The 16,549-nt window shown below is 60.8% G+C and overlaps 1 protein-coding gene across 30 annotated transcripts in view; it reads right to left on the reverse strand.

Moving 5' to 3' along the window:
* Nucleotides 1-2,728: 2,728 nt before the first annotated feature.
* The window catches only part of Plec (plectin), a 57,652-nt gene continuing 43,831 nt past the window's right edge, over nt 2,729-16,549 (reverse strand). For all 30 annotated transcript variants that reach the window (XM_048802311.1, XM_048802308.1, XM_048802309.1 and 27 more), the window contains 7 exons: nt 15,683-15,821; nt 15,236-15,592; nt 15,076-15,159; nt 14,789-14,893; nt 14,598-14,696; nt 10,217-13,597; nt 2,729-10,095 (listed from right to left, as the gene is read on the reverse strand). In XM_048802311.1, coding sequence (XP_048658268.1) covers nt 3,892-10,095; nt 10,217-13,597; nt 14,598-14,696; nt 14,789-14,893; nt 15,076-15,159; nt 15,236-15,592; nt 15,683-15,821 — 10,369 coding nt within the window. In that variant the 3' untranslated portion in view covers nt 2,729-3,891. The remainder of the gene's footprint in view (nt 10,096-10,216; nt 13,598-14,597; nt 14,697-14,788; nt 14,894-15,075; nt 15,160-15,235; nt 15,593-15,682; nt 15,822-16,549) is intronic.

The raw sequence follows: 16,549 nt of genomic DNA on the forward strand, positions 1-16,549 counted from the left end.
CTCTCCAGACCATGTAGGGGGAAGCCCCCAGAGATGAGCTCCTTATTTTCAGGCAGTGGTGGGCATCCTGACTCCAACTGCCTCTAAGGAGAGTGCTTCCAGGACAACTCTTGGTCCCCCTGAGATTATAAATGCCTGGTTGAAAGAGCAGACCCAGAGAGAATCCAGCACACTTTCTATCCCCATATGCCAGTGGTTAGGAGTCTACATTTCGTAGTGTTATCACAAGCAGAGGCTTATCCAGGTCCAAGTCCTCACTTGCTGCTCCTGAGGATCTGTTAGAACCCAGGGCTTTAGGTTCCAGGATCAGCAGCTTCCTTGGGGGAAACATCAGCCCCACTCTGCTTAATTTGCACCCCAAGGATTTCCTTCTCTTCTTTGTGACTTCCAGAATGAACCTGAGAGGACATCCATTAGGTTCTACCTAGGGGTATAGAGGGAGTATACTCGGGCTAGCCCCATCACACCACTATGCCCATGGAATTCTCACTGTGAAAGCAGGTGCTGCTGACCATCCACTCAACTCCACTGGGGTTCAGTGTGTCCATCCCCAGATGCTGGACACTAGCATGCACCCTCTTCTAGAGCACTGTCCTTGGCTGATAAGAGTTGCCTCATCCAGAGATGCCCGGGGGGGGGGGGGTCAGTTGCCTGTCTCCAGAGGCAGCCTGCAGCCAATGGCTGCCTGATGTGGCACATATCAGCCCAGATCGGTCTCTGGATAGGACAGCCTCTGAGGTGGAACGCTGCTCCTGCGAGCTGTGAGTCAGGCTACAGCGAGGCTCAGGGGAGCACACATCATTGACAGCCCCCACACCCTTCCTGTGGTGCTCCCCATAGAAGCCACGGCACTTGAATCACCATCTCAGGGAGCTGGCCTAAGTCAGAGGGGCCTGGTGTTGCTCAGGAAGCATACTCCTTAGAGGGGAAAATGAAGTCGGGACACCCACCGGCTGAAGGGAACCCCCAGGTGAATGTTGTTGGTCCCAGCATCTATAGCAACGCAATGACAGCATTGAAATGTGCCTGCAGGCAGACTGTGTACCCTAAAGGGCAGTAGGGTACACAGAGCAGCTGGGGGCACCTGATCCACAAGAATGTAAGCAGACGGCTTGTGGGACCATATTCCTCAGCCAGCAGGAGACTTTGCAACGGTGGTTCTCTGTTGAGAGCCACAGCCAAAGGGGCCCCAGCAAACTTCCAGCTGCCGGCTGATGATTGGCTCACAGCGGCCCCAGCAACATCTAGCTGATTGGCTCCTCTGCGGTGATGCTCATTGGACTGTTTCCCTGCCCTTTCAGACCACGGAGCTGCTCATTGGGGGACTTTTTTTGGCTCCGCCCACGTGACCCAGCCAATCGGCCTCAAGAGCAGGAGGATTGTGGGAGGTGGAGAGAGGCTGGTGTGGGAGAGAGAGGCTTGTGGAAAGCCGGTGGTGGCAGTTGAGGCTCTGAGGATTTTTCCTGAGAGGCTGTTTTGTTTGGCGTGTGTGGTTCTAAAAATAAAGTTAGTTTCTTTTGACAAGTGGCTCCTGATTGTGCCCAGCCAGACTGCGGCAGTTCTCAAACCCTAATGGGCAGCCAGCACCTGAAGGGCAGGCTGAAATATGGATTGCTGACTATGCCTTGGCCAGGAGATGCAACCACAGTGGCCATAGGGCTGATGACCCTGGGCCCTCTTCCCAAGCAGACCCAGCTCTTCTCACCACAGCACATCAAGAGTTCCTGTTCCACCCAACCAGCAGGTCGGGGAGCTGTCAACTGGACGGACAACCCTGATCAACAGTAAGTAGGGAGAGCAGAGCCCAACAAGTGCATGGTGACCAGGACTCAAGACCATCAGGAGTGAAGGGCTGCATCTCCCTGCAACGGACACAAAGGAGGGAGGTACCAGTCATGGCCCCAGGGCAGTGGTAGATGTGCCGGCTCACCTACTTCTCACAAGTCTTCCCAGAAACTGTAACCCATCTGAATCCTAGTGCATCTCAAGTCCAGGACTTAATGCCCTGGGCCTGAGGAGTGGTGAGGCACAGACTGCGGTGGAGGCTGGCAGTACTTGGTCCCCCAGCAGCTGCTAAGGGTCACCTCCTCTGGAGAGCTGACCTGGGCCAACTTATACAGGGTTCACACTGCTCCCCTGTCCCTCAAAATAAGGTGTGTCTGGATAGCAAATAGATACTAATGTGTTGGACTTTGGGGTTAAACTTTAGACACCCCTTGGAGGAAATCACCTTTAAATGTTCTGACTGACACAGGTGTTAAGAGCCCACCCCAGAAGAACCGCAAGTGCCAACCACAGGCCCAGCAAAAGGGGTGGGCTGGCGGACAGGTCACTGCCTGGACCAACAGCAGGTCTCAGCCAACCCATCTCATTGTGGTCCTATTCTGGGTCTCCAGCAGCCACTGCCTGGTGATGATGTTGTCCACCAGGTTGCGGTACCTGCCCGCTGTGATGGACACCTTCTCTGTGTCCAGGATGCTGGCCACTGGGCCTGTCTCCTCGGTGGGGTCAGACCTTACCCACTGCTCAGGGCCACACTGCTCTCCAGCTACCATCTGGGTTTTCTTGCCCGCGGACATCTAGCCTCAAGCAGTGTCTCACAGGTCCCACAGCTCCATCATGGCCAAAATGCGGCTAAGATGAGAGCCTGGATCCTGGAGCGGTAGTATCGACCCTATTCCCAACACATGGCTGAGACCAGCACCAAAAACCAAGGCAAAGTCCACAGGAAGGTTGGAATTGCTTTTATTGAGGGGCAGACGCTGAAGGGCCCTGCCCATGGTCAGGTTAGTGTTCTGCCTGGCACCTCCACCGGCCACCAGCCCAGGTTAGTGGAACATGCAAAGCTCAGTCAGAGGGTGGAGGCAGGGGTGGGAGCTGCCAATGCATGAGGCTGGCTAAACAGGGTGGTGGCACTGGCCAGGTGCCTGGGTCGATAGAGCCAGTGTGCATCCCGGACCAAGGAGGGTGGGGGCTCCCTGGAAACAGAGTGGACAGGCAGCACCCAGGGAGGGGTTCCACGGGCTCAAGATACCACTCAGCCCATGGCGGAGGGTAGATCTGCAGAACCCCAGCCCCGCCCAGCCAGAATGTCTGTCTCACACCCTGGGCATGGGTCCTCAGGGCTGGGTATGAGGGAGGACACAGAAGGCACTTACCGGGGGAGCTGAGGCTGGAAGGCTGAAGCCACGGGCCAGGGTCTTGGGAGTGACTCAGGGTGGGGCAGTGAGCTACAAAGCAGAGCTCCGACAGCAGCTTCAGGAGCTGGGCAGGAGGCTAGAGCCCAGCTAAGGACGCTGCCTCTGCAGACTGGACCCTCATCTTCCCATGAGGAAAGGGCTTCTATGGGCACGCTGAAGAGATGGCTGGCCCAGGACCCTTTCCTCACCAGCAAGATCCACCAAGCAAGAAGGCCAGCCTGGGAAACACGCTGGGAAGAAAATGCTGGCCCAGGGTAGAAGCCCTGAGAGAATCTCTACTGACAAGACTGACCCCGGCTGCCCTCAGCAGCTAGGACTAGCAGATGTACACACCAGTGGGGTTGCCTTACAGGGCTGGGGGTCTCACCCAGACAGAAACCTCCTATGGGAGGAGGGGTGGGCTGGGGGCCCAACTCTGGACCCTCCAAGGCACCTGGCTATTGTGAGTGGCAGGTTGAAGTGGGGAGATCCGAGGGGGGTGAGGTGGTCAGCGGGGCTGGGCCGGCCCCAAACCCCAAGTTACAGTCTGTCTAGACAGCAAATATATATTAATGTGTTAGTCTGGTCTTTTTGGTTAAACTTTAGGCACCACTTGGGAAAAAGACACCTTTAAACATTAAGGAAAGACCCCAGCACCTTGGCGGGGAGCCTGGCCACATGCAGAGCAGGAGGGTGGGATGCAGGCAGAAGGTCAGGCCACTGCAGACTCAGGGCCCCCCAGGGAGGTGGAGGGGCCTGAGGCATAGCGGCGGCCATAGCCCGAGGAAGAGTAGGAGGAGGAAGAGAAGGTCATGGAGAAACCAGAACCGGTGGCCTCGAAGCTGCCGCGGCGGGAGCCAGCCCGGGAGCCGGTGCGCGAGCCGGTGCGCGAGCCAGCAGTGGAGCCAGAGCCGCTGGCACTGTAGGGGCTGTAGTAGCCCTTGCTGGACTGGGCAGAGGCCTCCAGCAGCCGCAGCCCTGTGCCCTCCTCCACCATGCTGCGGTCCAGCGCGTCCTTGTAGGAGATCTTGAGCTTGGTCTTAGGGCAGGTGAGGTACTTGGAGTACGCGCTGACATCGCGCAGCTTCTGCGCTGTGCGGGCGTCCACAGTGCCACGCTGCAGGGCCTCGTCCAGAGGCACTCGGCCCGGCATGTCGGGCTCAATCAGGCCACCCGTCAGGTACTGCACCTCCAGGAAGCGCTGGCCTGCCTCGTAGTACAACCAGCCCTTCTTCAGGGCCTGGGCAGCTGACATCTTGGTCTTGGTGCGTGGGTCCTCAAAGCCACAGAAGGCCTTTTGGGCGAGGTTGATGCGGTCCACCATGATCTTGTCTACTAGGCCTTTGTTGACAGCCTCAGTAACAGGGAAGCGCTCCCCAGTGCTGGGGTCAATAATGCCCCCAGTGCATGCCTGGGCCTCCAGCAGCCGCTGCCCGGTGATGTTGTCCACTAGGTTGCGGTGCATGGCCTCTGTGATGGACACCTTCTCCAGCGTCTCTGTGTCCAGGATGCCAGCCACTGGGCCTGTCTCCTCAGTGGGGTCGGACCAGGAGGCCAGCTGGGTCCTGGAGACTGCAGGGCTGATGGGGTAGGAGGAAGATGAGCCCACCGAGGAGGAGCGGGATCGGAAGCCACCGGCATTGCCTGAGAGCATGTCAGCAAACTCAGTGATGGAGAGTGTGCCGGCACGGTACTGGTCCAGTGCTGACCGGTCAATGAGGTTCTTGGTGATGGCATCATCGATGTCATACTGGCGGCCTGAGCGGCGGTCAATGATCATGGACTTGACTACACCATCTGAGGAGGAAATAGTAATCTCCTCCCACTCACACTCCTGCTCAGACAGCTCCAAGTACGTCTGGTGGTCAATGAGTCCCTTGCGGTAGGCCTCATACACTGACATCTCCTTGCCCGTCTCAGGGTCCACAATCACAACGCGGCGCTTGCGCACAGAGGACTTGGAGGATGTCTTCCGCTCTCTCTTTTTCTCCTTCAGCGGCAGGAGGCACAGGCCTGTCTGGGGGTCAGTGATGCAGCGTTCCATCAGCTGCAAGTAGGTGAGATTCTCCTCCGTGTTGGGGTCAAAGAAGCCCTTGGTATCATCCGAAGGGTCAGTCAGGATCTCATTCATCTCCTCATCAAAGAGGCCACGCTTGTAGGCCACCTCCACAGGTAGCCGATGACTCTCCTCAGGGTCGATGATGCCACCTGTGGCAATCTGGGCCTCCAACAAACGGATGCCATGGTCCTTCAGGATCAGGCCCTTCTTCATGGCTTGGAAGAGAGAGATGAGCTTCCCAGAGTAAGGGTCCTTGTAGCCGGTGACGGCACGCTCAGCTGACAGCAGCTTGTCCTTGAACTCAGGGCCCACGATGCCCATGCGCACAGCTTCCTCCACAGTCAGCTTGAGCCCCTTGATGGGGTCGATGACGTAGCCAGTGGCCGCCTGTGCCTCCAGGAGCTCAAAGGCCGTGCCAGGGCGAATGATGCCCTTCTTCATGGCCTGGTACACTGAGAGTCGCTCCTTGGTGGCATCAACGAAGACACCGGCAATGCAACTGGTGCCCTCAAGGAACTTCTGCAGGTTCTTGGTGACCTCCTCAATGGAGGTCAGGCCCTCCTGCAGCTGCAGTGCTGTGGCTTCATCCATGACCTGTGAGCGCACCAGTTCCTCCACGGTGATCTGCTTGCGTAGGCCACGGAAGGTCAGTTTGCGGGCGTCTGAGAGTGGCAGGAGCATCTGGCCGCTGCTCTCGTCACGGCGACACCGCCTGAGCAGTTGCGTGTAGCTGAGGCGCTCATCGGTGGAGGGGTCCACGTAGCTGCGCACCTCGCTGGGCTCCGACAGCTGGTCGTGTGTGTCCTTGTTGAGGTAGCCACGCTGGTAGGCTACCTCCAACGGTAGATGGAAGCCCAGGCGGGGGTCCACAATACCTCCTGTAGCCAGTTGGGCATCTAGCAGCCGCAGGGCCTCCTCAGCAGGGATCAGCTCCTTCTTCATGGCCTGGAAGAGCGAGATGGTCTGCTCGGTGTAAGGGTCACGGTAGCCAGTCACCGCCCGCTCTGCTGAGAGCAGCCGGTCATGCAGCTCAGGGCCCACCAGTCCCTTCCGTACAGCCTCATCCACAGTCAGTCGCTCACCCTTCACTGGGTCCAGCAAGAAGCCGGTGGCCGCCTGGGCCTCCAGCAGCAAGCGGGCCACCTCGGCACTTAGCAGCCCCTTCTTGAGGGCCTGGTAGACGGTCAGCGTCTGCCTAGAGCCAGGCAGGTAAACGCCAGCCACCGAGCCTGTGCCATAGAGGTAGCGCCAGGCAGACTCTGCATCCAGTACTTCACGGAGGCTCTTGGTGCCCTCCCGGAGGAGGTTGTAGGTCTCAAGCGAGATGATCCGGGCCTCATACAGGTCCTCAGCAGTGAGGCGGCGGCGCACATAGTCATAGGAAGTAAGGTCTTGCTGTCGGATGATCTCGGTCTTCTCAATGATCTCGATGATGATAATGATCATGCGCTCCTTGGTCACCCGGCCAGCCTGGAAGTCAGCCATCAGCCGGGCCCGCTGATCCTCAGGGATCAGGTCTGACTGCATGACCTCCCATAGGGACATGGTGGAGCCACCATGACTGCCACCACCAGGGATGTCAATCTGAGTCTCCTCGAATGCCCTCCGGGTCTCCTCCTCAGTATACACCTGTGTGGTCTCCACCACTTCAGCCTTCTCTGCCCCCTTCAGTGGCAGGAGGCGCAGGCCCGTCTCGGGGTCCTCCACACAGCGCTCCAGCAGCTGCAGGTAGGTGAGGTTCTCGTGGGTGTTGGGGTCGAAGAAGCCCTTGGTGTCGTCGCTGGGGTCCGCCAGCACGCGGCTCATCTCCTCGTCAAAGTAGCCGCGCTGGTAGGCCACCTCCACGGGCAGGCGGTGGCTGTGCACGGGGTCGATGACGCCTCCAGTCGCAATCTGGGCCTCCAGCAGGCGGATGGCATGCTCCCTGAGAACCAGGCCCTTCTTCATGGCCTGGAAGAGCGAGATGGTGGTGCCCGAGTAGGGGTCCTTGTAGCCGGTGACGGCCTTCTCGGCGGACAGCAGCTTCTCATGTAGCTCAGGGCCCACAACACCTGCTTTCACTGCCTCATGGACATACAGGCGCTGGTTCCGCACCGGGTCCACCAGAAAGCCAGTGGCTGCTTGGGCCTCGAGCAGGAGCGTGGCCGTGCTAGGTCTGAGCAAACCCCGGCGCATGGCCTCGTAGATGGTCACTTTCTCCTTGGAGTCCTCCAGGTAGATACCAGCCAGGCAGCCACTGCCCTGTAGCAGCGTCCGCACGGAGCCCACCTCCAAGAGGTCCTTGACAGAGGTCCTGCCATCCTTGAGCTGCTCAAACTGGGCCCTGCTGAGGATCCTGGCAGCCAAGAGCTCACTGGCTGGCACAGGGGCACGGAGGCCAGTGAAGGACAGTTGCTCCTGCCTCTTGGTCTCTACCTCCTCGATGATGGTGATGAGGATCTTAATGACCTTCTCCACAGTCACCTTGCCAGTACGGAGCTGCCGCAGCAGCTCCTGCCGCTGCTCCTCTGTGAAATACTCAGAGCTGATGAGCTCCCACACTGTCACTGTCCTGCCTTTGAAGCTGCCCGTGGGGACTTCAACCGTAGCCTTCTCCAAGGTCTCACGGGCCTGAAGCTCAGAGTAGACCTCCTCCTGCTGGGCCCGGGCAGCCTTCTCTGAGAGTGGCAGCAGGCTCAGCCCAGTCAGCTGGTCAGGCCGGCACCGCTGCTGGAGCTGGCCATAGGTGACTGGCTCCCGTGTGCTGGGATCAAGGTAGACCTTGGCATCCTCCCCGGGTTCCAACAGGGCCCTGCTGGTCTCCTTGTCCAGATGGCCCCGGGTATATGCAACATCCAGGGACACGCGGTGGCTCTTGCTGGGGTCCACAATGCCACCTGTGGACAGCTGGGCATCTAGCAGGCGCAGGCCTTGCTCCCGAGGGATGAGGCCTTTCTTCAGAGCCTGGAACAAGGAGGCAATCTGCCCCGAATAGGGGTCCCTATAGCCCGTCACAGCCTTCTCAGCCGACAGCAGCTTCTCATGAAGCTCAGGGCCCACCAGACCAGCACGTACTGCCTCATCCACAGTCAGCCGGGCACTAGTGGCAGGATCAATGATGTGCCCAGTGCCGGCCTGGGCCTCTAACAGGGCCAGAGCCACATCTGGCTGCAGTAGGTCTTTCTTCAGGGCCTCATAGATACTCAGCTTCTGTCCTGCCTCCTCCAGCCACACACCTGCAATGACACTGGCACCCCGCAGGGCCCTCCGCACAGAGTCCGCCTCAGCCACCTCTCTTACAGAGCGCTCGCCCCGCTGCAGCTGACGGTAGAGGTCATGGTCGATGATCCCACTTTCCAGCAGTTCGGCAGCAGGCACCAGGGCACGCAGGCCCTCAAAGCAGAGCTGACTCTTCTGCTCGTGCTCCTCTACGACAGTGATGACAATCTTGATGATCTTCTCCACTGTGATGCGGCCCGTGCGGAACTGCCGCAGCAGGTCACGCCGCTGCTCCGCTGTGAAGTATTCTGAATTGATGATCTCCCAGATGGTCACCGTCTTGCCCTGGAATTTGCCGAACGGTGCAGACACAGTGGCCTTCTCAAAGACATCCCGGGCCTCAGAGTCAGTATACACCAGCTCACCACCCTTGGCAGCCTTATCTGTGAGTGGCAGGAGGCGCAGGCCCGTCTCGGGGTCCTCCACACAGCGCTCCAGCAGCTGCAGGTAGGTGAGGTTCTCGTGGGTGTTGGGGTCGAAGAAGCCCTTGGTGTCGTCGCTGGGGTCCGCCAGCACGCGGCTCATCTCCTCGTCAAAGTAGCCGCGCTGGTAGGCCACCTCCACGGGCAGGCGGTGGCTGTGCACGGGGTCGATGATGCCGCCCGTGGCGATCTGGGCCTCCAGCAGGCGGATGCCGTGGTCCCTGACGATGAGGTCCTTCTTCATGGCCTGGAAGAGCGAGATCTGCTCTCCAGTGTAGGGGTCTTTATAGCCAGTGACAGCCCGCTCAGCAGACAGCAACTTGTGGTGCAGCTCAGGGCCCACAACACCCTCCTTCACGGCCTCATTCACAGTCAGTCGTCGATTCCGCACAGGGTCCAGCAAGAAGCCTGAGGCTGCCTGGGCCTCAAGCAGGATGAGAGCGGTGCCAGGGCTTAGCAGCTGCCTCCGCAGGGCCGTGTAGACACTCAGCTTCTCATTGGTGGGCTTCAGCAGCAGCCCGGCAATGCTGCTGCGGCCCTGCAGGTATTGTTGCACATCCCTACGCTGCGCAAGCTCGGCCACCGTGGTGTGGCCCTGCACCAGCCGCTGCAGCTCCTCTGGGCTCAGGATGCCAGCCTCCTGCAGCCGCTGGGCTGGCACTCTCTGTCGCAAACCCTCAAAGCTGTGCTCAGGCTCCACCTCCACAGCTGGGCCATCAGGTGCCTCCCGGCCATTGGGCAAGGCCTTCGTGGCAGCAATCTCCTCCGAGTGTGCTAGTGCCGCCCGATGCTCCTCCTCTAAGCGCTGCAGCCGTTCCCGCAGCCTCTGGTTCTCCTCAGCCAGCAGCTTCTCCTGCTTCTGCCGCTGCTCTTCCAGGTGCTGCAGCTGCTCCTGCTGGCGACGGACACCCTCCTCTGCCTCACGCTGCCGACGCCGGGCCTCCTCCATGCTGGCCATCAGCTGCTGCTTCTCCTGCTCCATCTGCTGCTGCTGCCGCTGCTGCTCCTCACGGAGCTGCTGTGCCTTCGCCACCTCGTCCTGGAAAAGCCGTTCCAGCTTAGCCTTTTCCTGCTCGATGAAGCGCTCCCGCTGCAGCAGGCTGTCCTTCTCGGACAGAAAGCTCTGCTGCAAGGCCTGTGTCTCCTGGAGCCTCTGCTCTTGCTGTACTGTCTGCATCTGCAAGAGGCAAGGAGCGGGGAGGCAGCAGTCAGGGAACGGCGGGGCCCTGGGAGCACCCTTACCCTCCCCAGGACACACCCCACCGCCCGCCTGCCCATCTGTGGAGGGAGGGTGGTACCTCCTCGGACTTGAGCTGCAGCAACTTGGCCTCCTGCTTCAGTTTCTCCTTCTCACGCTCCAGCTCAGCAATGGCCTCCCGCAGGCGCTCAGCATCATGGTCACTCTGCTGCCGCTGGATCTCAAGTGTCTGTACCAGCGTCACCTTCTCCTGTGTGGCGAGCTCAGTGAGGTGCAGCTTCTCACCAATCTCCTCAGCCTGCTTCCGAAAGCGCTGGGCATCCTCCTCGGCACGGGCCTGGGCCCGGCTCATCTCAGCCACGCGCAGCTTCAGGCGCTCAGCCTCTGCACTCATCTCCAGCTGCCGCTGCCGCTCCGCCTCCAGTGTCCGCTGGAAACCCTGTGTCTCCTGTGCCAGCTGCTGAGCCATCTGCTCCTTGTCCTCCTGCAGCCGTCGAGCCTGCTCCTGAGCCAGCTCTTTCTGTTGCTGCAGCAGCTCAGCCTCAGCCTTGAGCCGTGTGGCCTCCTGCACAGCCTGCATCTTCTCCTTGAGCATTTTCTCTGCCAGGACCCGCTGCTGTGCCAAGTCTTCTTCTGCCAGCTGCCGCAGGCGTGCTGCCTCCTGGGCCGCCACACTCAGCCGTGCAGCCTCTTCCGCCACCTGCTTCATCTTCTCCGCCTCCTCTTCCAGGAAGCGTTGTGTGTTGTCCTTGTCACGCAGGATGAGCGCGCGGTTCTCGGCCTCGATCCGGGCCTTGAGCTTCCCCAGCTCTTCCATCTGCACGCGCACAGAGAAGAGCTCCTCCTCCACCTGGCTGCGCTGGCGGGCTGCCTCTGTCACCTCCGCCTTCAGCCGCTGCAGCTCCTCATCAAGGATGCTCTTTTGATGGTCCGTCTCCTCCAGCTGTAGCCGCAGGGTCGTCAGCTCCTGTTCCACCTGGGCCTTCTGCCTCAGCGTCTGCTCTGCAAACTTCTTATGCTTCTCCATCTCTGCGTCAGCCGCCTGCTTCTGGCGCAAGGCTGCCTGTTCCGCCTGTGCCCGTCGTGCTGCCTCCTGCTCGGCTTCCTTGCGCAGCTTCTCCGCAGCAGCCTGTGCCTGAGCCCGGACCTGCGCCTGCTCCTCTGCAGACTGCTTGAGCCGCTCAGCCTCTTCTACTTGCCGCCGGGACTGCGCGGCCTCCCGCTCAGCCTGCTCCCGGGCCTCCTCAGCCTCCTCAGCGGCTCGCCGCGCGGCCTCTGCCTCGCCGCGCAGTCGCTCCAGCACACTCTGCTCCTGCTGCAATGTCTGCTGCAGCTCCTGCTCACGCTGCTGCACCACAAAGGCATGGGCCTTCTCCTCTGCTTGCAGCCGCTTCTGGGCAGCCTCTTGGGCCAGCTGCAGCTGCCGCGCCGACTCCTGTTCTGCTCGCTCCCTCAGGCGCCGGGCCTCTTCCACCTTGGCCTTGAGCCGCTCTACTTCCTCCAGTGCGGCTTTGCGCTGCCGTGTGGCCTCTTCCTCAGCCGCCAGGCTTTTCTGTACGCGCTCCTCAGCCTCACGGCGCCGCTCCTCCTCCTCAGCTGCCAACTGGCGCTGCCGAGCAGCCTCCAGCTCTGCCTGCTCCTTGCTGCGCAGCGTGTCCTCCGCGTTGCTACGGATACGCCCCAGCTCCAGCTCCAGCTCCGCCTTGCCAGCAGCTGCCTTCTCAAAGCTCACCTTCAGGGCCCGGATCTCCTCTTCCACCTGCCGCCTCTGGCGCAGTGTGTCCTCCACCAGCCCCTTCTGCCTCTCCAGCTCGCTCTCTGATGCCTTGCGCAGCTGAGCCAGGCGCTCCTCGATGTCAGCCTTGTGCTGCGCTGCCTGCTCCTCCAGCCGCCGCCGCTGGAAAGCCTCATCTTCAGCCAGCCTCCGCAGGCGCTCATTCTCGGCTTCCTTCTCCTTGAGCGCTATCTCCGCCTCTGTCTTGAGCCTCGTGGCCTCGCCGATGGCGGCCAGCTTCTCAGCAAGCACCCGCTCTGCCTCGGCCCGCTGGCGTGCTGCATCCTCCTCGGCCAGCTGCCGCTGCCGCTTAGCCTCCTCGGCCAGGGCCCGCAGGCGAGCAGCCTCCTCGGCCAGCTCACGGAACCGGCCAGCCTCTGCCTCCAGTCTCTGCTTGGACTTCTCACTGGTGTTCCGAGATTCCTCCTCTGCTCGAGCCTTGCTGGCCAGCAGCACCTCCATCTCTGCCCGCACCTTGGCCAGCTCGGCTTCCAGCTCCTGGCGCTTCTGGTTGGCCTCAGCCGCCTCTCGCTGCAGCCGGGCCAGCTCTTCCTCCAGCAGCTGCCGCTGCTGCTCCCCCTGCTCTGTCTCGGCCCGCAGGCGGATCAGCTCCTGCTCCGCAGCCAGGCGCTGCTGCGCGGTCCCTTCTGCCAGCTGTCGCTGTTTCTCCAGCTCCTGTTCAGCCAGCTCCCGCTGCCGCACGGCCTGCTCCTCCGCCTTGCCGCGCCGCCGAGCCTCGCGCTCTGCTTCCTCTTTCTGCTTCTCAGCTTCGGCCTGTGCCAGGCTCTTCTGCTGTGCCACCTCCTCTGCCTGCAGTCGCAGTCGCAGTGCCTCGTTGGCTTTCAGCTGCCAGCGCTCTAGCTCCCGTTCGGCTTCCTCACGAGCCCGTTCGGCCTCAGCCTGTTGCTGTGCCCGCCGTTCAGCCTCTTCCCGCAGCTGTGCCACCGCCACATGCTCCTCCTGCAGGGTGCGCTCCAACTGCGCAGTCTTCTCCGCGAAGGAAGCACGCTTGCTCTGCAGCTCCACCTCTGCGCTGCGCTGCGCTGTCTCCAGAGCTACCTGTACTTGGCGTGCCCGCTCTGCCTCAGCCTGCCGCAGCTGCCTCTCTGCCTCTTCGGCCTGCAGTCGCAGCTCCTCCAGAGCCTGCATGGCCCGCTGCTTCTCGCGAGCAGCCTCAGCCTCAGCCTTGACGCGCAGGGCGAGTTCTGCCTCTGCTTGCCGCTTACGCTGGCTCTCATCCTGCACCTGCCTCCGCAAGCGCTCAGCCTCCTCCTGTGCCTGCCGCTTCTGTGCTTCCGCCTCCTCTGCTCGTGCACGCAGGGCCTGCAGCTCATCCTCAGCCCCGCTGCGCTGGCGCTCAGTCGTCTCTAGCTGCAGGCGCACCACACGGATCTCCTCCTCGATGCGCAGTCGGCTGCGTTCAGCTGCTTCCACTTGCCTGGCCTTGGCCTGGAGCTCTGCCTCTGAGCTCTGTCGCAGATGCTGCAGCTCCTCTTGGACACTACGCTTCTGCTGCTGTGCATCCACTGCAGCCTCCTCCCGCCGCGCTACCTCCTCCTGCATGCGCCGCTGTAGTTCTTGCGCCTCCAGCTCCGCCTGTGCCTTGGCCTGGGCATGCGCCTCAGCCAGCTGCCGCTGCTTCTCCAATGCGGCCTCCACCTCAGCCAGTCGCTCCCGCTCCTCTGCCCGCTGTTGCTCGGCCAGCCTCTGTGGCCACAGCAGAGAGAGGAAGAGAACCAGAGACAGCGTGAGCGTGGGGTGGGTGCGGGCACTCACGTGACACGATACCACCACAGTTCACTTGGACAGCGCGGTGCGGGGGAATCAGGGAGGACAGAGGTCCCAGCCCAGCCAAGGAGACAGCGTGCACCCGCCCAGGGCACTCGGGCAGCGAGCGCAGCCAGCCCCACCGTGCTCACCAGCCTGGGGAAGGAGGCCCAGGCGTCCTCCCCTCTTCCCGCAGATAGGCGACGGAGACAGACGGACAGGGAGAGAGAGAAAGAGCAAAGCAGGAGGCTCGCAGAACCTGCAAGCCGCACCCACCACACAGTCCTGCCTGAGATCTACCTGACGCTGGCAGAGCCTGGCTGCCACCATAGGGCCCCGCTCCCCAACAAGAGGCCATTCCCCAAGCCCAGTGGGGTGGGTCAGGGTGAGGTGGTCAGGGTGAGAGAGCCAGAGTAAAGACAGTAGTATGGACAGAGGCAGTTAAAAAAAGGGATTCTCAAACCAGCAGACCCGAGCCAAGAGGAGGTAGGGCCATAGGCGGGCCCAACAGCTGGGTCACCTGGGAGGTGGGGAGGAACTGGACAGTGAACACCCTGCTCAGACAAGGCACCTTGAGAGACACCTCCCAAGCCCCCATGACCTAATGTCCCCTGACTGTTCCCAGAACAAAGGGCCAAGTGGAACCAGTGCAGAGTGCCCAGGGAGAATGCACGGGAGAGCCGACAGATGCAGGTGGGGACAGCTGCCAGTGAAGGAGAAGGGAGGCGCCAGCCACCATGGAGAGCAGCACAGGCCAGGCCAAGGTGGGACCTGGGTGAGGGCAGCCGAGCTAGGGGAAGGGGGCACTGGGTGGCATCAGGCAGGAGGGGAGTGAGGACAGCTGCCCTAAGTGGGCTCAGACAGTTTCTGTGAGCTGTATCCGGGGCAGGACAGGGGCAGGAGGGCCCTCCCCACCCAGCCCACACAGCCCCAGCCATACCTCCTCCTCCTCCATGCGCCGCAACGTCTCACTGACGAACTTGATGTACTGACCAGTAAGCGTGGTCAGCTCACTGTAGCGTGTCCGCAGGTCCACATACTGAGGAGGAAGGGCAACAGCAGTCAGCTCTGCCCAACCCTAAGGCCCACCCAGTCCTCATCTAGGTTAGTCTTGGCCTGCCCCCATCCTACCTCCTGGATGACACTCTCTGATCCAGACTGGACCTTGGGCTTCTTGGCTGGGGAGGCCACTGGTTCAAGCTGTGCCTTGTATGTGACCAGCTGGAGCTCATAGTCCTATGGGAGGCATGGTATGGTTGGCCATCTGCTCTGCCCTCGTTGCCTATGCCTGCCCCCACACCAATCTATAGGGTGGGTTTCCCAGCATGGCCCAGGCTCAAGTCCAGAGCCCCAGGTCTACCAGCCTGGCCAGCGTGTCCTGGGATGGGGGTCTTGGTGGAGATGGCTGGAGGCCTCACCTTAATGGCATTGATGTACTGCTTGGCGAACCTCTGGCACTCCTCAACCTTCTCACCGTGGCGCTCAATCTCCTCCAGCAGGGCCTGAAAGGGGTTGGTGGTCAGCACAGACAGCTACAGGACACACCCTACCGCCTGCCTCTCCCAGACCCTGGCCTACCTTCTCCCGACGCAGTTGCTCTCGCACAGCCTGAATGTTTGCCATCGGCACAGCCTGGATCTGCTCCTGCCGCCGCTTAGCATCCTGCAGCCAGGCGCTCAGTGGGTCTGCACTCTCACGATAGTAGCGCAGCTGGCGGCCCAGCTGTTCCAGCTCACGCTGCCGCACGTCAGTCTGGGCCAGCACTGCCTGCCAGCGCTCTAGCAGCTGGGTGACCCGCTCACGCCAGCGCTCCACTTCCACGTCCCGCTCACCATGCCGCTGCTGCAGCCGCTCACCCACTTCCTGCGCCCCTCGCAGCTCATCCCTCAGGGCATCAAACACAGGCTGTTGAGCCTCTGCCTGGGTCCGTAGCTTCTGCTGGGCACAAGAGGGGTGGGTGCTGCTTCAGCTGGGGCCCCCCGCTATCTCCCTGCCCCCGGTGAGGCACAAACCCTGGCACAGTACCTTTAGTGCAGCCTTGGTGGCCTCGAGCTCTGGGAGGGTGGAAGGCACAGCCTGGGCCTCCTTAAGCTGTTCCTCATGGGCCTTGAGAACTTCCTCAGCCCCCTGAGTGCTGCGGATCACCAGGCTGATGGTCTTGAGCCTGGCAGGGAGAGTGGGGATCACAGCCAGGGCAGGTAGGCTCTAGAAATAAGACCTAGGTGGGGAAACTAGAGCCTCTGGCAAGCCCAGACCCAACCTGAGCAGAACCCTGCTGGTCAGCTAATCCCGGTGGTCACAGATTTCAAGGAGAACAAGAAACTTGAAGAGAAATCTTGGCACAGAGCTACTTAAAGCTCCAGCCTGAAGACCTGCAGAGCAGATGCTCCAGCCAGGAACAGCAGACATCAAGATCCTGGGGCAGTCAGTTTTGTATTTTTTTTTTTTTAGTTGTAGTTGGACACAATATCTTATTCATTTCTATATGGTGCTGAGGATCCAACCCAGTGCCTCACACGTGCAAGATGGGCGCTCTGTCACTGAGCTGCAGCCCCAGCCCCCTGAGAGTGTAGTTAGTTCTCAGTACTCCAGCAAAATCCAGACTGGCTGAGGGGGACCTCATACCCAACAGTGATATTTCTCTCAAATAGTGTGTTGGTATTTGTGACTAAAGGGAAGACAAAGGGCAGAAGCCCTATTTGTAATACAGTCAGCAATAAATGCCAGAATAAACGCTGAAGGCCCTGGAGTCAGGATGGACAAGGCAGAGACAGAGAGAGATCTCTTCTTACACTTCTGAAGATTAATTCCTACGAATGTGTGACTTTTTATGTGTCTGCGTTAAAGTGCACTGAAGTAAGCAGCAAAGGCAGAATAGAAGAGGCTGGGATG

Source organism: Marmota marmota, unplaced genomic scaffold, assembly GCF_001458135.2.
Source record: "Marmota marmota marmota unplaced genomic scaffold, marMar, whole genome shotgun sequence".
NCBI classification, from domain to species: domain Eukaryota; kingdom Metazoa; phylum Chordata; class Mammalia; order Rodentia; family Sciuridae; genus Marmota; species Marmota marmota.